This window comes from Populus euphratica, unplaced genomic scaffold, assembly GCF_000495115.2.
Source record: "Populus euphratica unplaced genomic scaffold, PopEup_1.0 scaffold375.1, whole genome shotgun sequence".
NCBI classification, from domain to species: domain Eukaryota; kingdom Viridiplantae; phylum Streptophyta; class Magnoliopsida; order Malpighiales; family Salicaceae; genus Populus; species Populus euphratica.
Window position 1 is genome coordinate 90,876 of NW_011500266.1, and position 23,665 is coordinate 114,540.

At 31.7% G+C, this 23,665-nt stretch overlaps 2 protein-coding genes across 3 annotated transcripts in view; both read right to left on the reverse strand.

The window, feature by feature from the left end:
- LOC105112904 (6-phosphogluconate dehydrogenase family protein) overlaps positions 1–11,641 on the reverse strand; it is a 63,688-nt gene extending 52,047 nt beyond the window's left edge. Inside the window, exons 1-2 of one of the 2 annotated variants that reach the window (XM_011008801.1) lie at positions 10,506–11,641; positions 7,970–7,988 (exon numbers count right to left, since the gene is read on the reverse strand). In XM_011008801.1, the coding sequence (XP_011007103.1) occupies positions 10,524–11,573 (1,050 nt within the window). In that variant the 5' untranslated portion in view covers positions 11,574–11,641 and the 3' untranslated portion in view covers positions 7,970–7,988; positions 10,506–10,523. Of the gene's footprint in view, positions 1–7,969; positions 7,989–10,505 lie in introns of those variants that run through there. The other variant, XM_011008800.1, reaches the window with a different exon arrangement.
- A 2,323-nt stretch (positions 11,642–13,964) lies between these two features.
- On the reverse strand, positions 13,965–15,085 carry LOC105112906 (mitochondrial import inner membrane translocase subunit TIM17-2-like). The gene has a single exon (XM_011008803.1). It carries the CDS (start codon positions 15,002–15,004, stop codon positions 14,336–14,338), a length of 669 nt encoding a protein of 222 aa, XP_011007105.1. The 5' UTR covers positions 15,005–15,085; the 3' UTR covers positions 13,965–14,335.
- Between the last annotated feature and the right edge of the window lie 8,580 nt (positions 15,086–23,665).

Here is a 23,665-nt window from a genome sequence, read left to right on the forward strand (position 1 = left end):
CTACATTTAAAATGAACATTTACCATAAATTAAAGGTATCTTATATTATTAGATAAAACATGTTTTAGTTAAGAAGTTACTGATACTTTAAGTGCAAAATGATGACATAAAACCTTGATAAAAATGCACTTTTAAGTACTAATTATTCATTTTTATGGAATGTTTGCTAGCCTTATATCTAAGGGTATTTGTCTTGTTGGATAATATAGACATCTCAAGTCCAATCTTGTGGGTTTTATAGAACCTAAATTTCATCCCTCATCAATTACCCCCTATCTTAAAATGAGGTTTACTCAGTTTAAGATTTCATTTATGATGTAATTTGAACAAACCTAAACTTAAAAAGATATGATTCATCAAGTTTAAATTGTCTAGCCATCTTGTTTGAAGAGTTACCTAAATGGACTACAACTTTAGAGAGTGACATGCAATTCTGAGTATATAAATCAATCAGAAAATATAGATGCTACATATTCCAAGTTGAATGATCAATCAAGGTGCTTTTCAAGATGTCTAAAAAGTTATCCAAGATGACTCTAAACTTTTATACTAGGTGGAGTGGTGCCTTTATTCCTATGCATAGTATAAATATACACCTATGATAGAGCATTGCCTATATACTCAGTGATGTGACTATATAAAAATATTTTTTTTAATTATGCTTCTTTTAGACTAAAATGGATTGTAATTATAAAAATATACTTTTTTAAGCTAATATGGATTGTAATTATAAATAAATTGAGACTCTTGTGGAAGGAAAGACCTATACAATAAAGAGAAGTCCTTCTAGGACCCAAGTCCTTTTATATAGCCTTGAGCCTATATAGGTTTGTTGTGCAACAAAATCTTGAAAGATAAATGAGGCTATTGTAAAACTAGTCCTAAAGTATATAATTTTCCTTTTGTGAGAACAATCATACGATCAAGTTAAAGGATGTTATTTTTTTGGATATGTGATGGCATTAACGGCATATATTACTGACTTTTAAGAGCATATATGTTTAATATATTTTTTTCATCTAATAAGGGTGAACTAATTATAACTAGGTACACTAAAGCTTATAGGTAATAATTAATGGTTATGAATATAACGTTCATTAAAAAATATATGGCTAGTCCATTAAAAAATGATCCATAACCAGTTCTATTTAGGAAGGAGAGGTTAGTTTAGCAAAAGGCATATAAGATTAGTTTAATAGATGAAGATGTTTTGTTATTCCATCAAGAGGGGGGATATAAGGTTAGTTTAAGGGAACATATTACTAGTTTGCCAATAAGGGATGGAAAACAAACCCAATTACATGGGCAGTTAGTCCACTACAAAAGAATGCAAGATAAAGCCTTGTTGAGAATAGGCACGTTACTAGGTCATATGAAGAGCATACGCGTGATCTATCCATTAAAAAAAACAGATACATTACAAAGTCTCTTTAAGAAGGGACATGTGATCAGAGAAAAGACTTTTGCTAAAGAGAGGTTGGGCCAGGTGAGTTCCTTTATACTTAGACAAGTTGGCTCATTAAACTCAAAGAAATATAATCTTATATTTAGGTAAGGTGTTTTCCAAATAACTAGAAAATTCAAATGCTTTTATACCTAGGCAAAATGAGTACCTTTATAATTAGGTAAGACAAGTTCTTTTATACTTGGACAAGGTGGCTTATTGTACCTTAAAACATACAACCTTTACATCTTAGCAAGGTGTTTTTTTTATTAACTAAAAGAGTTGGATGCCTTTATTTTTAAGCAAAGTGTTTTCTAGTTTGAAGGAATATGATTTCTAAAAGAAATAAATTCCACAAAAAAAATGAATTTTAAAGAAATGTGGTTCCCAAAAGAACATGGATCCCCAAAAAAATATGGCAATTGGTTTTTAAAGGAACTATACTCCTAAAGGAATAAGGTTTTTGGAGGAATGTGGTTCTCAAATAATTATTTTTCAATAGACAATGGAGATTCCTTGGTTAAATGCTCAAGTATACAAATAATATATGCATAAGGTTCCTAGGTTAGAGGACTGGAAAAATAGAGTAGACACTTGACATTCTTGGTGTGTATGCAAAGTACATAGAGAATGTATATTTGAGGATCCTAAGATGGGCTACTAGATAAAAAAGAGTATATGCTTGAGGTTTTTAGTATGCACATCAAGTAAGAGAAGAATGTACATATGAGGATGCTAAATTATGTTTCTAAACAAATGGAATGGACCCCTAAGGTTTTTGGTAAATATATTAAGATAAAGGAGAAAATATACTTACTAAAACAAGACGAACCTAATTGTAATCATATTTGTTAGATAGGCATGTCTTTTGTTGCTTGGCATGTGTTTTGTATACCTCAGTATTTAACCAAATAACTTCCATTAGTTAGTAAACTTAGTGGTCATATACAGGATATCTAACAGATGAAGCCTTTTAAGAAGCTAACTAATTTGATTTGCTTATTTAAAGAAAATATAGTGTTCATGTGTTAAGAGGTATTTGGTACAAATTAAGTTATATCTTAAAGATTGGATCAATAAACATGTTGTTGCTTTTGTATTTCACTTGAATGGTATTCAGTACAACTTTATAGTATTGTCCCTATTATTTATTTCTTTCCTACTAATTGAAGATGGATACTTGGTTATGAGCTTATTTTCTAATAACTTTTTCTATGTTCTTTTAATAACTTGTCTGATAAGATTTATCCTGTATAAATGTTTTACACATTCGATGTGGATTGTTTTGTCAAGATAGTGAAAAAGACTAAATAGACATTGGATGGAAGATTAGTATAATTTCTACAAGTATTACTTTTTATTTCTGTATTGATTGAGCAATATTTTAAAGTTTGGATCAATAAACATATTGTTGCTCTTGCCTTTCACTTGAATGGTATTCGGTAGAACTTTAGAGTATCATCCTTATTCTTTATTTCTTTCCTACTAATTGATGGTTGATATTTGGTTGTGAGCTTATTTTTTAGTATCTTCTTATTTGTTCTTTTAATAACTTATCTAATAAGATTTATCTTGCATAATTTTTTCACTCATTCGATGTGGTTTATTTTGTCAAGGTAGTGAAAAATAAATGAGACTAAATAGATATTGGACAGAAGACTACTATGATTTCTACAAGTATTACTTTTTATTTTTATATTGATTTAGCTATATTTTAAAGTTTGGATCAATAAACATATTATTGCTCTTACCTCTCACTTGAATGGTATTCAATACAACTTTGGAGTATCATCCCTATTCTTTATTTCGTGTTTTTTAGTTGATGATGGATACTTAGTTGCTAGCTTATTTTCTAGTATCTTCTTCTTTGTTCTTTTAACAACTTCTCTAATAAGATTTATCCTGCATAATTTCTTTACTCATTCAATATGGTTTATTTTTCCAAGGTAGTGGAAAATGAATGAGACTAAGTAGACATTAAAGGAAAGACTAGTATGATTTCTATAAGTATTACTTTCCATTTCTATGTTGACAAATCAGGCTCTAAATGGTTGGTCTGATTGATCTTGTATACTAGCCTTCTGTTTCAAGAATGTTGAGAGGAATTTATATGAATAAAAGATAAAGACAATGGTTTTCAAGAATTATTATTGGGTTCAATCCTAATTTTCTAGTGAAAACATTTCATGCCTAGTAAGGCAAGCAAGCCTAACTAAATTGGATGATAATTTGGGTTTATATGCTCTTCTAACCAATTTAGTCAAACAAACATGGTCATTTGTGCTTGATTTTTGAAGCAATCATCTCAGGTAGAAATACTAAAAAAGCTCACTAATTGGCACATGGCTAGATAAACTTTTAAAAAATAATAACATATATGGAAAAAGATGTTAACATCATGAATGTGTTGGAAAGTATAGCCATATTTTGGTTTATTTCTCCTAAATTCTTTTCTATCATAATAATAAAAATTTGGTATGGTTAATAATTGATATCTTTTTAGCAAAGGTGTTATGGCACATGCATGCATGCTAAAAAGAGTACATGTGTGTATATCAAAATAAATACATGTATGGGTTAAGTAATACATATAATAAGGCACAATAATAATAGAATGTCTCCAGTATTTTAAGTGTTCATGTTTTACATGCCATATAATTTAAACAATATCATGGCCAACAAGAATGAAACCATATGGGCATGACAACGATAAAACATAAAATAAAATAAATAACAAATATATTATCTTATGCACTAGAAAGTGATGGTTATAGCCAATCAAGTCAGATTTTTCTCAAAATATATTTATACATGATATGTAGAGGAGGATGTTAATATGGTTCGTTGAGAGGCTGAAAATATTATTCTCATTAATGATGTGACCAACAATGCTCTATTTTAGGCATTTATATTTACTCTACTTGATATTGATTTTTTTAAAAGGATTGGAAAATGGTAGTAATGCCCTCCTAAGTCATATGCATATTAAACTCAAACAAAGAAAGTTAGTGGTATTAGGAAGTGCTTCAATAAGATTATTTTTATAGTTAATATACTATGAGATTAAAGAATATAATGTATAATATATAAAAATAGAAAATAAAATAAAAAATAGATAAAGAGAAAGCTTTCTCTAAAACGTGTTAGTACCTCCTCTTTGTAGGTTTAAGAGACCCTTTGACACTAAAATAATCATTGATGATGGTAGATGAAAAGCGTGTTAAGAGGATATGTTGTGCATGTTATAGAGAAAAACTTGATTAAGAATAAGATGTAGTTTCTAAGTTCCATTATGGATGTTTTTATTTATAAAACCTTGAAATCATATGGATATGTTTATGCAATGATAGAATAACAATGTGATTATCACTTACAACTTTTGACTATTTAAGGATAAAGACCCAGAGTCACAATATATCACTATTTCATCCCTCGTTGAAAGGGTTTTTTAACCTAGAGATTTTTTAGTCTTCATCTAGAATAATATGGTGAGAAAACATATGTCTCACCTTAAAAACATTGGCACTGTGTTATTGAAATTTTGTTGTCCAAATGAACAATAAATAGGGTTGTTGTCTAAATAAACAATAAATAAAGATGGCAATGGATATTCAAGAATTAAGTTTCTACTATATATATATATATATATATATTATTCATTATTACTTCTATAAGAAAATTTTATATTCATATTTTATTTATTGAGTTTCAAATATTCATTATCTTGAGTACTATTTATTATTCAATATAAAATAAAAGTATGGTCTCTCTCTCTCTCTCTCTCTCTTATTTAATTTAGGTTAAAGTTATCGTCTTTAACAACCTTTGATCAAATTCAAAAGGCTAAGTAGCTCTTACAAACACCAATCAATTGTTTATGGTTGTAATTTATAAAAGCTCTATCTAATAGGAATGTCCTTCCCCACACTACGCCAACATCTTATATCTCTACATATTTTAATGATAACAAGTTGACATGCCTGCGCGCTACTGCAAGCTCATAAAAAAAATGTACTTTATAATTTTATAATTGTGAATCAGCGTTACATAGGTAATAAAAAATAAAGGTGTGATGGAGCTAATATTTCATAATGAAAAAAAAGTTGTGTTAACGATCCAAAACTTAAAAACTAAATAAAATAATTTGTAGCAATTCAAAGTGTTTTGTGAGGAAAGATACAGTGTTTTCGCCACATGATTTAGCTTTTATATTAAAAAAAAGCAAAAAAAATGACAAAGTTAAATTCTTTACGAATTTAATATTAAAAAAAACCAACAAAGATAATTTTGGAAATAAAAAAACCATTTAGAGAAATACTATACAATTTATAATGTTTTGTGAAAAAAGTTACAATGCTTTTCCCATATGATTTAGCTTTATTGTAATTATAATTCTTAAGCAACTTAATATTCAAAAAAAATTGACAAAGATAATTTTGAAAAAAATCATATAGAAAAACACTGCAACAATTCACAATGTTTAAAAAAAAATTACAAAGATAAATTCTTAATAAGTTCAATATTAAAAAAATAAAATCGACAGAGATAATTTTAAAAAAACAAAAAAGAAAGAAACAAAAATAATGTTGGAAACACTGCAACAATTCATAGTGTTTTGTAATGAAAGCTATAGTGCTTCTTCATATGATTTAGCCTTATTTGTAATGACTTGTGCTTGTAATTCTCAACTAGCTCAATATTAAAAAAATAAAATTGATAAAGATAATTTTAAAAAAATCATAAGATAAAAAATCATATCGAGAGACATTTTAACAATCCACAATGTTTTGTGAGGAAAGTTACAAGCTTTCCTCACATGATTAAGCTTTATTACAAAGTTAAATTCCAGTCAACTAAATATAAAAAAAAAAACAACAAAGATAATTTAAAAAAATATTATAAAAAAAACATAAACGAAACTGGAAAAAAATCATGTGGGAAAAAACACTATGACAATTCACAGTAATTTGCGAGAAAAGTTACAGTGTTTTTTTCACATATTATAATTGTAATTTTTAACTAACTCAATATTAAAAAAATAAAATTAAAAAAGAAAATTTTGAAGAAAATCATCAAAAAACAAAAAAAAAACATGCAGAGAAATAATGTAACAATTAACAATGTTTTAAAGAAAAAAATTACAAAACTAATATTAAAAAAATCAATCAACAAATATAATTTTAAAAAATAAAATAGAAAAACCATATAAGAAAACACCATAGCAATCCATAGTATTTTAAAGAGAAAAAAATTATGAAGTAAAATTTTTAACTAGCTCAATATTAATAAAGTAAAATCGATAATAATAATTTTAAAAAAATAAAAATAAGAAAAAGGGGGAAAGTTGGAAAAAGAAAAAAGAAAGTAATTTTAAGAAGAAAAAAGAAAAAAGAAAAAAGAGGAAAGTTGAAAATAAAAATATACACCGTAAATTACTACTATAATTTATAATACATTGTGCATGAGTAAAGAGTGAATTCTCCATCTTCTTTAACTTATTATTTAATAATAATAATAATAATAATTGCGGAAAGGTCGAAAATGGCAGTCAATTTTTGAAGACTTGCCTTTTGAACACCATACATCGTCGAAGACTTGACCACTTTATAGCAGTGCAGCTCGTGTACAATCAACCTACCAATGAGAGAATTAAAGCCTTAACTCTATTTTTTTACTGGAAGAGGAAAGTGAGAGGAAGAATATGAGCTAAGAAATGCTGATTTATCTAGGTAAAGTCATCTCTTACGGCTATTTCGAAAGTAAATTTCACCTGGCAGGCACCAAGGATTGAAGAGAAATGGTAAGTTTTCCCAGAAATAGGCAATATCATCCTTTCTCTGTCTTCTATATCTGGACAAGCTACAATATGTAACCTTGAGGGGATGATAGTAGAAGGGAAAAACGAAAACACCAGGGGAATATCCGGGGCTCTTGCTTTCTCCCAGTAATGGTGGAAAAATCATTTTCTTCCCACTACCAGTCAACTAGCTATCCATATCCCTTTCGTCTCACCAACCATAGAATTGAATTTAGGCTCTTCAGTCAGGAATTCTCAAACAAAGTATCCAATGATTGCTCATTCACCATATATCTTCATTGGGAAAAGTATGGTCTAGTCTCCACTTTGGTCCGCGGGAGCTTAGAACCACACACTAACATCGTTGTCGCTTTATTTAAAAAAACAGAGGAGTTCAGATCAATTATAATCAGATATGACGGGCACTATAACTTTCCATAACCATAATTCTACAAGCATTGTAGTCAAGTGATAGCTCATTCTGAATGGATGACCATAAGTTTAACCCCCAGGAGGGGGTATCCCTCTGCACGCTCCAAAAATTAATTTGCCCCGATGAAGACGATCCTCACCATGCATGACAGGTTGTATGGGGACAAGGGAACTCTGCTGTCAAACAGCGTAACAATCAACTAAACGTAAACCAAAGGGTAGAACTATCAGCATGAACCCGGAAGAGAATTCAAGGGATGAGCTGCGGTATCCTTCCCGCAGGCAGCTTCCTGGAGGCAGGATGAAGCTGAGTCCCTGAAGCAAAAAATCCAGATTACACATCACCTGAGTTATATGACCATCGTACTATTTTTAATGCAGTAAGATCTGCATAACCTTCTATGACAATCACATTATAATAAACAAATTGAGTGCGCAAAATCATGAGATACGGATTGTATAATCAATGCCAGCCCACTAGATAGATTGTTAGTAGCCCATGTGACATACCGGCTAAAATTGTACAAGATACCGTTTAACATAACAGAAGGCATCATCCCTGCACGAGTTTTACCCTGCAGAAGTGTGTGTTTAGATGTAAAACATTTTAGAGAGTGAGGGCAGTGGGACACAACAAGACAATCTAGACACCCGCGGTTGACTTGACTTGACTTAACCTGAGGTCCTGAACCACAGGTTCTTTCCCACTTGGTTGTTAGATAATTTCTATATTTTCCGCACTCAAAAGGGGAAAGCGAACCGAGCTGGAATTTTGTGTCAGATTAAAAAAAGTCCGCTACAAGTAACAAAGACCAACTGGCCAGGGCCAGAATCCATAAAATTGCAGAACCGAGAATTTTGTCCAACCAATAGTTAGAGACAGTCCAATCTCAAGATCCATAAAAAGGCAGAATCAGGAATTTGATCCGTGAACACAGTGACTTTCATCGATGGTCCGCTAATCTATAGATTGATTTGGATCACCATAGCAAGGTTCCAGTTCAAGGATAGAAGTGAAGGATCAAATGGTGAGTTCCTAATTGGTGGAAATCGAGCCTCTTTAGCAACTTCAAATAACCAGGTCTTCAGAAAGCTGATTAACAAGAAAGCGCACAGAAAAAATAAATTATGAGCAATATGAAACGCGTAGCATTCAACCAACAGAAAAAACCCATAAGAACTGGTGTAGTCCAGTTTACGACTTGTCTCCCATACAGGCAAGGTCAATTTTATAGTTGAGGCATTCTTTGGTCAACACTGAGCAAAACATGACACCCTGTTAGCTTTATACCAAGGACATTATCCAGAAAAGTGCCGCTTTTATCTTTTTTTCTCCAATGAGGACTTGAGAGAGGCTCTGAGCCGTTCTCTCTTCTCATTTCCACCTGACATTTTATCGTTGTTCTTACAGAGGGTGAAGAGCGGTGGAATTTTGAGTCAGCCCAACAGTCTCGGCAAACTGACTTGAGACTCCGAAGCGGATTCTCTGAATGATTTTGTCCAACGTGCAACCGTGCTAATTCATCTGGATACCTACGGTTTGAATAGCAGGAAGTTAATCCATGCTTTAAAAGCCCCACAACACCTTTATCAATTACTGCGAAACAAACAAATTAATGACCAGATTTCTTTCAAATATCACCAACTCCGGTATAAATAAACTCCATCAATACCACCATCGTAAGTCCTTTAGAACCCTAGCATTCACTCATTCCCATTATCTACATCTCCATGCTCTCTAAACTCCAACTGCTTTCTTTCAATCGTTCCTTAACACTAACTCAAGCATGATAGGGCCCCAATCACTCCTTAACACTAACTCAAGCATCATTGGGTCCCAGTCCTAGGACCCGACCATTTTCCTCTCTGCGAGAGATGGCATTCCTTCTCAGCTAGGAGACTCGAGAGTGAGAGTGGACTCTTCGAGAAAATAAAAGAGAATAACCATTTAGCGTGCTTTCAAGGCGGCTGAGAAACTAACTCTGAACAGCAGGTTATTAGATGAACAAGTATCTAGGAAAAATAACGCTTTACTCGGAGAAGAAACCATACAGAAAGACATCTGATGGACTCTTCAAGAGAGCATACTGCAACATTTATGCATGAGAAAAGATTATCATTTTCTTCGAAGACCTACGAGTTAGTCAAAATCGATCTAGAAGCAGTACTGTTTGATGTTTGAGACGAACTTTTTTCATTCCAGCTAAAATCATGTTTCATGTAGATGATGTCTGAGACGACAATTTGTAACAGAGGCAATTACAAATATTTCTGCGTCCAAAACTGTGAGGCTCGGTCATTGAAAAAAAAAAAAACATAGAATTATCCTAGAAATTTCTCCTATTAAACCTCTTCTCCAAAAAGATGATTGAAATTTAACAAGTCCATATTCGTTATGACATCCAATGACTATACGCAACAAGCGAAAATTAGGCAGGTTCTTTCATAAGCTTGCTATCGTGAATAATAAGAGAAATTCCAGGGAAATCTTATCAAATAAGATTTTATGTCACACCACGGAAGTATGGCACCTCAACCATCAACTCACAAGACAAAAAGCTTGATCCGTCAAGATAACAGCTTGTTAAGGGAATGTTAAAACACAGCAAAATTCTAAGCAAAACCTGCCATTTCACCAAGCCAAGTTTCCTAGTTTCTAAAAGCAGGGGAGTACAGAACCCGAAAAACACATTTCTACAAACATCATATGCCAACCAGTATAACAGTATAGCAGAGTTTCAAAAGAACACTTTGTAAAACATCATAACCTCAACATCATAATCCAAACACTCATAACAAAGACTATGTAGTAGTTACAATTATTCCTCACACCTCAATAATGTTACCGGTCTAATTCGCAGCCGAATTGGAAGAAGCCAAATTCTCAAGAGAAACATTATTAAGCCTCTCCAGAGCCAAAATAAGAGCTTGAGTACCTAAATTCCCTTCACCATGAGCCTTAAGAGACAAATAAAGCTGCTGGGCCAGAGCTAATCCTGGCAAAGCAAGTCCCATATTTTGACACTCCTTCAAACAAATCCCTAAATCTTTCACAAAATGATTGACATAAAATCCAGCTTCGAAATCCCTCTTTAAAATTCTACTCCCATATAAATCAAGTGACTTTGACCCTGCTGCCCCGGTTGAGATTGCATTTAAATAAGATTCAACATTTAATCCAGCTTTATGAGCATAAATAATTCCCTCTACTAATCCAACCATTGTTGATGCTATCGTTATTTGATTTGCTAATTTTGCGAATTGACCTTTCCCGGGGGCACCCATGTAATTAACCCTCCCCATGAGGGCAAATAGGGGGCTTAGCCTGTCGATGACTGTTTTATCTCCTCCTGCGAAAATTGCAAGGCTACCGTTCTTGGCGCCCCGGTCGCCTCCGGATACGGGGGCGTCAACGGAGTGGCAATCCTTTATAGTGGCGGCTGCTGAAATCTCCGCGGCGAGGGAGGGTTCAGATGTGGTCATGTCGACGAGGACGCCGCCGGGGCGGAGTCCTGGGAGGGCGCCGGAAGTGGAGTCAAGGAGGACGCTGCGGACGTCGGAGGGAAAGCCGACGATGGAAAAGACGACGTCGGATTGGGAAGCGACAGCGAGAGGTGATTGTGCCAGGCGAGCTCCCATGTCGATTAAGGGTTGGGCCTTTGAAAGGGTCCGGTTGAAGACGGTGACTTTGTAACCAGCTTTTATTATATGGCCGCACATGGAGCGGCCCATGACACCAGTTCCAATCCAACCCACGCGCGTGGTTGATGGGCTTATGGGCTCGACGTTGGTGGCGGCGGCAGCGGCCATGGTGCGGTGGAGTAGTGGGAGAGAGGAGAGGAGACGGTTGTGAGAGTTGCAGGGAAGAGCGTATGGACGAAGTAAGATTGACAGTCGCATCGCATGTCCACGAATATCAAATGTCTATAATATCTGGTGATGATATCTGTCCAGGATCTGTAAATCTGTTTAGTTTTGGGGGCTTTTTGGACAGGACAGTACAGTTACATTAGGCCGGCTTAATGTTTGATGCATCAGAGAAATTTTCGGACTGGATTTGGTTTGGAGTATTTTTAAATATATATATATATATATATTAAAATAATTTTTATTTTAAAATATTATTTTACTATTAATATATTAAAACAATTCAAAAAAATTAATTTTAAATAAAAAATTATAAACATTTTTTAAATGCAAAAACAAATTCTTAATTAAAAGGGCATTTGTTATACATAAAGAGTATTTACATGTTTTACCTTATTTGTTTCTTCTTGAAAAAACATAAATTAAAGTAAAGTATTTTCTTTCAATTAAATTATTATATGAAATCCAAGAAATAAAATATTTAACAAAGATTAAAGCATGTAAAATATCTTTTAAAGATGTCAACAACGTAAATGAAATAAATAAAAAATCTCATTCTTTTTAATATAAACAAAACTCTATATGGAAAATGATGTTAGTATGTATGTTTTATAGCTAATTGATTAGTTATATATGATATTAATTTTATTCATGGAAATATATTTAATTTTAATAAAAATTGTATTTATTTTTTATTTTTATAAAATATTTAATTAATTAATTTTAATATTTGCTTGATAAATCCAAAATAAAGATAAAGTTTTTAAAATAAAAATACTTTATAAAAAAAATTATAAAGTTGTTATAAATATTTTATGAACTAACACAAATAAAAATTGTTGAAACTAATACATAATACATATTGTACATTAATAATTTTATGAATATTTTATGATTAAAAATTTTTCATTACAAACTTATAATTATAAAATTTATATTGTATCACAACATTGTTTTTAAATATTATTGATTAATAATTTATTAAAATTGAATATTAATAATAATTGTTAAGATTAATATATATTATATTTTTTATTAAAAAAATTATTTTTATAAATTAAGATACAAGGACACATAGAACTGAATATAGATACATATCATATGAGCTGTAAACTAAATAGACCGATAGACAAAATTTATATGAAGAACCACGTCTGCGTTATGAAAGATAGTAAAATAGACACAAAACACAGGCACGGCGGCGGTAGCATCAGAACTAGACTCGAGTTCAGAATGATGCGCAAGGAAACAGATTGCAGTGGAGGATAGAAGAATCGCATCACTGAATAAATAGCAATGAACCAGTGAGGGTTTCAAAATCAGCAAGTAGGACTCTTCAACAATATAAAATACCAGACGATACATTCATGGAATAAACACAAATAAAATATATGCTCAAAATTACCAACATAGCACCACTGCTATCTGAAATAGTCATTAAGAGCACAATTTTGGGAGAAAAGCCTGTACCAACGGTACATTTTTATGGCTCCATATAGCCTGAATTTGTCTTGCAGCGTGGAAGAAAAACAAGGGCATCGATTGCATCATTCAACAAACAAATATCGGTCAAGAAAATTTCATGACACATGCAGAAGTAGACCAACATAGAGAGGAGCAATCTCAGTAACCAAGTAGCCATAATGCAAGCAATAAAATGACATTAACGCAAATGAATTCTGCTAAGAGGGTTATGAATCCTATTTCTTTTGGAATGCTAACAACTGCAAACCCATCAAAAGGAAACGCAGTCAACAACACATCCCTTTTCCTCCACCTAAAATTAACACAGATGGGGCAGCAATAATGAATCAGATAACAGGTAATGTCAAGTATAATGTAATCTTTACAGAACTCTGAATAGGAGCTGCCCAATTTTCCAACTGCTGTGGTCAATAAATTAGCACAACTAGCTAGCGAAAGTTAACGCCGTTCATTCTCAACATATTGTATCTGCAGCTTTATTTGGTAGCTCAAACAACTCGTCTTCCCCTCACCCTTTTCTCCATCTTGCTTTTACTAATGCAAGCAATTTCAATGAGCACAAAAAAAAATAAACATGTTCATTTATTGCTGTTGGTTAATCGCTAGTTTTCCATGACTGAAGAGGAAGAGACTCGAAAGACGAGCAACAATACTAGTTTATATTCAATGTGGCCAAGAACAAATGCATAGATAAGAAACCCAACAAACAAATACATTTACGAGGAAAAGGCACAAAAAAATCATGAACTCGTAAAGGGTCAATGAAGCCGTGAACTAAGAAAGAGAAAGCAAATTCCAATCCACATATCCCTACTTGTCAAAGAAGCAGATCCTTAAGATCTACTGCAAAGGCACAAGATGAAGCTACAACAGTAGGCACTACTAATTGAAGTAAACATAAGAACATCAAATTCAAACAGACAGCACAAAATCTTTCAGTAGCCAATAACATTAAAAGATAAAGGCACAGCCAAATACAGACTGTTATTGTAAAACCAAATTTCAACAAGCCAGAGCTTTGCCTTGTGACATTGAGATACCACTTCCCACAGTTAAACCATTAACACTGATAATAATCATCCAGCAGAAAACTGTTAATCTCAGCAACAAAAGCTTAAAAAAAAAATACAAAATTGGCAGTGAATTATTATTCATTGATGCTACTGTTTCATAATCCAAACAGAGAAATTAGATTTAAAGAGGACAACAATCCAGTACAGCAAGTTTGGACCTTCGCAAGTTTCAAAATCTTTCACCTCCTAATAACAAGTTGATAGAACCCTAAACAAGCTCATCCTTTTCATTTTTGGCTACTTGTATTCAAAATTTGGTACTGGTGGAGCATCAAAACTCTCTAAAATCTCAGTCTTGCTTCCACTACTACTCGCCTCTGATTCCTTCTTCTTCCCTCCTCCAAACCACCCACCGAACCACGAACCCGACTCCGAACCACTCACAGATCCAGCCTCTTGGGTCTGGGCGTGGGGCTGGCCCATAGGAAAACCAGGCCCACCGGCCATAGCAGGAACAGGATCTTCAATAATAACAGGCATATCCTGTTGAGCACTCATTACCTTATTCAGCATAATCCCAGCTCCTTCAATCAAAGCCAGTAACACGCCACCAAACATAGCCGAGCGAGCCGACGCGCCGAGTCCTTGCCGCATGGATAGGAAGCCACCGGTGGAAGCGCCAGCTATGATTGAGTTCCATGGATCTTCCTTCTGCCGGAGGTAAACCATTGAGCAGTCAAAGGCGGAGAAGAGGCCTCCCCAGACGGCAAAGCTACCACCAACACGCGGAGCGTTCATGCGAACGGCCTGAGTTCCGCCGATAAGCCTTGTACCGGTTGGAGAGCTGTGGACGCCTTTGATGAAGTGGAAAACGGAGCCTCCGACGGCTCCCATGCCGAAAGCGCCACCAATATCATCGAGAATACGATCAGGACACGGCTCTCGAGAAGTTTCAGGTGTTCCCATATCGGCGATTTGATTATTAGAGAGGAGGCTTTGCTAGGTTTGTTCGAATGAGAAGAAGGGAGAGCGGAGGATATTTTTATTATTTAGCTTGAGGGAGGGTTGGAGAAGGATTGATTTTACGAGAATGTCCTTGAAACCGGGATATTTCCTCTTGTATTTCGGTCTGTTTTGTCGGCCGCTTTTATTTTGCCTACTTTCGATTTAAAACATTGTTCTAAGATAAATATAAATATTATGAATCCAAACTAATGATTTCAATTTTGTAAGAGATTTCAAATATAATTTAAAATTTTTATTTATATAATTTAGAATGATACACTTGATTGATTTAATATCTATAATATCATTTGGGTCAAAATTATTATAAAAAATCAACTTTAATTTTGTAGGGATAAAATTAGCATATACTTATTATTATTATTATTATTATTATTATTATATTGTTGTTATAAATGATAGTTATTTAAAAAAAATAACTATTTCATGAAAATATATCAAAATCAATTAAATATTTTAAATCAAATTATTTAAATAAGTATTTAGAAATATGATAGTGGTTGTTTTTTAAAATATTTTTTACTTAAAAATATATTAAAATAAAAATTATTTTTTAAAAATTATTTTTGATATCAGCATGTTAAAAATATCTAAAAATACTAAAAATATATATTTTTAAAATATAAAAACAAACGAAACTATTATATTGAATTTATTCCACACATCTATTAATTTAACTTTATATTCAAAGATGAATACACAAACACTCATATTATAGGATATAGAACTGTAAAATCATAACCTATATATTTAAAATTTAATTTTTACTTACACTATAAATAAATATTCATTTATTGACTAAAGAAAAAACTATAGTGTAAGACTACATATAGAAGAAAAGGCTAAAATTAACTAAGAATCAAGTCTAAAAAAAGTTTGAATCAACTAAAAAAGTAAAAAAAACAATTGACCAAGGATTATAAGACATGATAAATTAGAAGAGCTAGAAGTTATGATCAGTTAAAAATAAATAATTAATTATAAAGATAAGAGTTTGCATGAGTAACTAGTTAATCATATTCTATTTTGGATAAAAATCCTTCGAAAATTACACTAAAAAGTATAATAATCTAATTATGGTTCATATGACTTTCAAAAGGTATAGATGTATTTAAATTTTATTAGAATTTATGGTGTAAAATATTTATTTATTATAAATAGTTTATTCAGAGACAAAAGTAGTAATTCACATAGAATTTAAATTATATGACATTATAAATATTTCATTCAATTATTGAAAATCAACAAGATGTACATAATTTCTTTCTATAATTTATCTTTTATTTACAGTTTCTTTTTATTACTTTTATTTATAGATTTTTCTTCTACTTTTCTATTACTTCTTAAATTTTATCTAAATTAGTTTACTTTAATTTTATTTTTTTGTAATCTATTAAAACCAACTAAAAAACTCTACATTCTATTTGATTTCCGAGATTACCTTTTACCTCTACTCAGTTAGTTTCTAATTATAGTTTTTCTTTATTAAAATAAAGAAATAAGAAATATAGTTAAACACTTTTTTGTATTGAAACTCATTGGCTTTGGCTTGCAACATCATCTAAAGTTATCATCCTTTTATATAAGTGATTTTTTAAAGCAACACATAATCCATATATTTTCCTTCAAATGATTTTTTAAAGCAAGTTGTTCATATATTCAGGGGTGTATAGAATAGCAATAAAGATTATTTTTTAAAAATAATTTTTACTTAAAAATATATAAAAATAATAATTTTTTAAAGCAAGTTATTTATAAATTTAAATTTAACGACCCAAAACTTTGAAATTACATAGAAGATTTGTATTGAAAAATGGTGATGTTCATGCCATCTTTGATTCAAATCAGAAGATAAGATATTAAAATTATAAGGTAATATTCATTACTTATTTTTTGAGAAATTATCAAATATTTAATTTATTAATATTCTTTCCAAATACAAGAAAAAAATGAAGAAAAAGGATTTTATTTCATAGGTTGTTAATTATCAGGAAGTGCAATAAAATGATGCCTGCCATTGTTGAGCCACGTAATTCATTTATGAAATAGAAACACTTGAAAAAAATAAAAACAAATAAAAGAAATCAAATTATTTGAAATGCATTTTTTCATAAAATTAAAATTTAATTGGAAAAAAATATAATTTTATTCGAAAATGTTATTAAATTTTCAATTTTTGATAAGTTTCTAACTTTTTTATCTTAAATATTTTTGGAATTTTTTTAAAATAGAATTTAATGGCTGTGAATATTAGAGTTTTTTTTATTTGTTTATGATTTCTTTGAGTTTCAATATATGTGCTGTTTTGTAATCTTATTATTTGTTTAAAGTCTTCAAAATAATTTCTTACAAGAATAGTTTTTAGAGAACTTTAGTGGCTTAGAATTTTTTAATTTTGTTATTTGAGAATTTTGAGTTTTTAATTCCTTAAATATATTCCAAAGTTTAATTTAAAAAAATTAGTTTTTTTTATCTTTGGAATATTTTTAAGAATTTTAATGACCAAGAATTGTTTTTTTATTTATTTAAATATTTGAAACTTAAAACTATTATTATAAGGCTATTACTTAAACAATCTAGCTCAATCTCGTATGCAAATAGTTTCTATGAAACTTACATTATATTTATTTAGCTAGTATGCAATATTTATAAATTCAGTGGACAATTTTTGATTCGTCAATTAAAATAATGAAGAAATCTGAATATATATAAATAAATAAACTTGATAGTAAGTAATTCTGTGACATAAAATTATTTAATGAACAATATCAATTAAGTTATTTTGGCTCAGACGAGGGGGAAATAACATATAGAGGACCATGTTAAATCTTAAATAGCACCTGAGTATAATACCAAACATCAAGCCCGTCTTAGCTAATTTTTCTTTAAGTCATAGTTGAATAATGTGACATATAACTTTGGATATTATAATAAACCCGATGTTGCGTCTTAATTAGATAAATTTTAAAAAAATATTTTAAAATAATTTTTTTAATATTTTTGAATTGTTTTGATATGTTATATTAAAAATTATTTTTTAAAAATAAAAAATATATATATTATCTATACTATTAATATTTGTTAAAACTTGAATATTGCTCACAAAGATGCCATTAATAGGTAATAAGAAAGTGGAGTAGCATATTAAATTACATATTTCAATCAAATTCTTAAACAAACAATTTCAATTCCCTTTCACTTTTTCCATGTAATATCTATATATCCTATACTTAACAATAATTCTGGATTAGAGTCGTCTCTTCTCAATTATATGTTGTTGTCGAGCCAGGTTGATTTTGTGTCATTATTTTTTTATTTTATCTAAATAAAAAATTTGTATTATTGATGCATACATATAATGAAAGAAGATTACTTATTGGAACACTCTAAAATTAACTTTTTATTTTTAAAACTTTATTATTCTTTACTTGGTATAAATGATTATTTGTAATAAATTTTTTAAAATTTCAACAACAACACCTTATTTAGATTTATTTCTAAACAAGATCAACAAATTAAAAAAAAATATAAAACTCAAGTATTTCTCAACAAGACCAATCCTAAGCTCTAAAGTTGGAAGAAAATTAAGCTTAAAACATAAAAGAAAACACTAAAAAATAAGGTGGTGAAGAGTATTAGAAATCTGAAGAAAAAAAATGCAAAACACTCTTATTGCAACACCCCTTTGAGTTTAGACACCAAAACTTATAAGAATTAATTCTAATTAATACAAGAATCAATTCCATTCATAATTAGCTTTGAGTAATCATCATAATACCAAAATTAATCCTAATAATTTTGGTTTCAAAGAGATGCGAAAAAAACTATCTAGATTTATAAATAATCAATTCTAATTAATATAAGCATAAATTTCATTTATAATTAGCTTTGATTACCTATCATAATACCAAAATTAATCCTAATATTTTTGGATCTAAAGAGATGCAAAAACTATCCAAAACCATCTAGGTTCATGAAGAATCAATTCTAAAAAAATAAAACTAAAAAAGCTAATTAGGCTTAGTTTATGAGTAGAGAAAATATTTATAAACTAAACTAAATCCTAAAACCAAGTTTGCAATAAATAAATTTTTTTAGTTCAACAAATTATTTTATATTTAACCCGAACTTGATCCCTACCAAAATCCTAAATCCTAAGTATGAGTTAGTTCATGCATGTGCACATGGGTTTTATCCCAAATCTCACTCTGTTAAAGTCATCTTTTCTTTAAAAATTTAGGTATTTCTTTTTTTGTTTAATTTTATCTTGTCACCTTCTCACTATATAAACAACAAAAAAAGATTATTTTTTTTCTTTATATAGGATATAAGTTTTTAAAGAGATTAGGTTTTTGATCAAGCCCTTTCTGAAAGGTTAGGTTTCCTACATTACGTGCCTAATCAAGCCCTTTCTAATCAAAGGCAAGCAATCTAGATTGGTAAGCAATATTTTCTCATGCAAACCAAATCATTATTCATGCAAATAAAATGAATGCTTTAAATACGATTCTCAATAACCCTCAAATTGAAATTTAAACCTTTTATGATCAACCATATGTCACTTCGTGTTCTTTATATTTTCACCAAAAGCAAAACTAAAAGTTTCATCACTTCTGAAAACCTCTCCATAGGAATCACTTGAATTTCTTCAGAATGAGTTTGCTTTGAATCGATGTCAAAATGATTTTTGTGTCTGGAATAGCTTTAAAATTCCAAAATTTCTGCATGTAAACAACTCTTTGTCAAACCTTCCTTCCTATAAGCCTCACCCCCAAACCCATATTAAACACTTGGGGGTATGATTAAGCTGAGGGGCAATAAAAAACTCCTGGTAGGGCTGGCTCCATGATTCTCTTTTCTAAGAAGAATGTCAAGAAAAATTGGCAACCATTGAGATAAAAGGTGGAGGATAAAGAAGTATGATGACATCAAGTGCTTCATTGAGGTCAAAATCACAAGATTTTACTCGAGTAAGCAATAGTGGAAGAGCCATCAAAGCCTACTACCAACACTCCAACTTTTGAGAAAAGAAGGACATCATAAAGAAATGGGGACCTATATTTCTCATGTAAGTATGCATGTATATTGATCATAATGCATTGCTTTCAACATTGTCAGATAGGTTTTCTCACCTTTTAGGTAGTGTGTTTTCTAACCCAACTTCCTTTTTGAGTGCGCCTTAGAGCCCTCAACCATTTTAGGTAGTGTGTTTTCTAACCCTTCCTCCTTTTTAAGTGTGCCTTCGAGCCCTCGACCATCTTAGGTAGTGTGTTTTCTAACCCTGCCTCCTTTTTAAATGCGTCTTCGAGCCCTCACCTCTTAGGTGACGTGTTTTCTAACCCTACCTCCTTTTTCAATACGCCTTAGAGCCCTCGACCATTTTAGGTAGTGTGTTTTCTAACCCTACCTCCTTTTTTAGTACGCCTTCAAGTCCTCACCTCTTAAGTAGTGTGTTTTCTAACCCTACCTCCTTTTTAGTGCCCCCCTGGATTTGGTTCTCTTCTTCCTTCAGTCGGGCAAGTCTTCCATCTCAGTCGCCGCCACCCATCAGAAAAAAGGAAGACCTTTTCCTTCTCCTGAGCCCCCCCTTCGATTGGCCATTTTTTCTTTTTTCCCACAGCTGCCAGCCGCAGCTCTCTATTTCTCCACCACAACCACCACAGCTCTCCTTTTCCATTCTTCTCTATTTGCCCAACCAAGACCCCCCATTAAACCAAAAAACACCCAAGGCCACACCCACACCCACATCAACCTCCAACAGTGACAACCAAGACCAGCCCTCTACACAGAAGCCCCCCATTTCCTTCTCACGGCTTCCAACTCCACCCGATAGAGGCCGGCCGCTACTCCTTCTCGCCCAAACCAGCACCACCCACACACCTGACCATCTTCCTTCTCCTTTTGAAACCTGAAGACCAGTCCCTGGAGTCGCCCCTCTCTTCTCTATTTTCCAGGCCGCCGAACACTAGCAGCGAAGAAAAACCATCAATGCTGGCCTTCAGCAAGCACCACAATGCAGCAGCTCTTCCCCCAACATGGCGTCGCCCACAGATTCGGTGTCATTTCCAACCGAAGTCGACGATCAGCCATCCTCGTTCTCTTTATCATCTCTTTGTAGATCGGCCTCCATAGAAGCCAACCGCCACCAGATCTTCCATCGGTAGAGAAACGGATCATACCCAAAATGAAAGAGAAAGAAGCAGCTTTAAATAGATCTAAGAAGAGAGTCGATGGTGTTGTTGTGTTATTTTTTTGTTGTTGCTGCAGGTCACTGCCGGCGTAGGGAGACAGAGAAGAGGAAAAGGTTCCCGATCCACCGGATTCTGTCATCTTCATTGGCGATGGCGCGTTGGGCAACGCCCCACCACTGTTCCAGCGGTTCCGGAAGGCTTCCCGACACTGTTCTGGGATGTTTTGGGTTATTCTGTAATTTGTAAAGTGTTTAATATAATATTTGTTTAGTTTGAATTTTTATTTGTATTTTGTTAATATGAAAAAAAAACAAAAAAAATATAGTGGATGTGAGTATTTGTATTTGTTTTATGGATGTTTCTTTTTTATGATAAAATTGAAGAGATTAAAGAAGAGTTTAATATTTTGATTGGATCACAGTCTAGAATTACAAACTTCTATGGAATTTGTATTTCTAAAATTCGATGAAAAGAAGAAAAAAATTAAACTTCTTTAACACATCACAGCTATAAAGCAACTTACCTCAGGTAGAGTGTGTTAGGGGTGTTAATACCTTTCCTAACTACAACCAGTTCCTTACCCGTAAATCTCTGACAAGACCAGTACACTCAGGTTCCCTAATAACCCGCAATTAAATACTAGATGGAGACTTCTAACGAATCCAACAAGATCAAATCAAACATAACGAGAGAAAAAAATCACCTAGTCGACGCTGCGCGGATTTTAACGTGTGACACCAACTATTTTGAATCCCTTAAAAAAAAGAATATAGTCTTGATTTTTATTCTATTCATCATCCTTAGTATCATTGTACATATTAACATCAATATTACCTATAACACCATCGACGCTACATAAAAATCAATACCTTTTTCAACTCTATAATCATCAACAAAACCATCCATATTAGCACCAATATCAATACCAAAAACAAAATCTCCAACATTAGCATCAACTTGATGATTAGTACTTAAAAGTGCATTTTTATCATGGTTTTATATCATCATTTTGCACTTGAAGTATCAATAACTCCTTAACTAAAGCATGTTTTATAATAATATATCTAATAATATAAGATACCTTCAATTTGTGGTAAATGTTCATTTTAAATGTAAGCCTATCACATAAATGAAAGGATTGATTGATGACTTGAAGAACTTAAATTGCAAGGATAAAGAGATGGCCAAACTTAGCAAAGAGATGTCGGTGCAATCCAACTAGAACACTGTTCGGTAATTGGGTCATATCTGGAGCTATAGATCTCAGATTTAGGTCCATTTTATATGGATGGAAAGGTAAGACATAGGCCTACAACTTTCATATAGCCCAAGATCTAAAAAGTCCATTTTCAAGTCTAAATTTTAGCAACAACAAAGAATCCCGAATCTGTCTTCCAGCCCGAGCACTGTCCAGTATTTTGACCATATCTGGAGTTCTAGAAGTCCAAATGAGCTGAATGTTTCACACAAGAAAGCTGAGATAATTGCCTACAACTTTCATGTTTTCACTGACTCCAATTTTGACGTTATCAATGACGTTTTGGGCAGACAAGAGAAGATAAGGATTGTCACCAAGTCAAGAGTTGGCCACCCACTTATCAATTAGTCATCAAATCAATAGTTCCCAATTTTGGCCTATAAAAGGAGGCATTTGCCATGCATTTAGGCATCTTGGTTTCCAGATCAAGATCATGCTCTTCCTTTCTCTCTTTGTATTTTTTGTAATGTTTATGCTTTGCTTTCATTAATATTAAGTTTATGCTTTTCATTTCATTTCCTTTACTTAGTTAGCTTTTATGTTCTTATTCTGTTTATCTATTTTTCTTTCTTTCATTATGTCTAGCTAAGTTAATTATGTCAAGGTGAAAAGGTTATACTAATGGTGTAAGAATAAGTATAATGTAAACTTAATATGGACTTTAATGTTTGATACTAACATGTTTTATATTTGTTATCTTGTTTACTCTTTAATATTTTGCTTGTTAAATGACTAATCTTGATTTATGTTGTATAACACTTGGTACAACAAATGCTTGACACTTTCATAACCCATATTGTATGGTATAACCGACACTTGAGCTATGAAAGGAACTTGATTTATTGTTAACATAAGTTATAATCATGAATGCTTGACGAGATTTACAAGTATTAACATTAATTGAATAAGATGACTAATGTAATCATGTTAACAATCTATAATTCAATTGGAACCTTCTTTATGTGTGGTTTCCAATTGAATAATAAGAGTTTATATTATACTTGTTTGACATACCATTAGTGGAATCTCTAACCTTGACAATTTTTTATTATCATTGTTTAATCATTACATTAATATTCCTTCTTCAAGTTCTCATCATCATCTTCTTCTTATCTTTCTTTATTATTATTATTATTATTATTACTACTACTACTA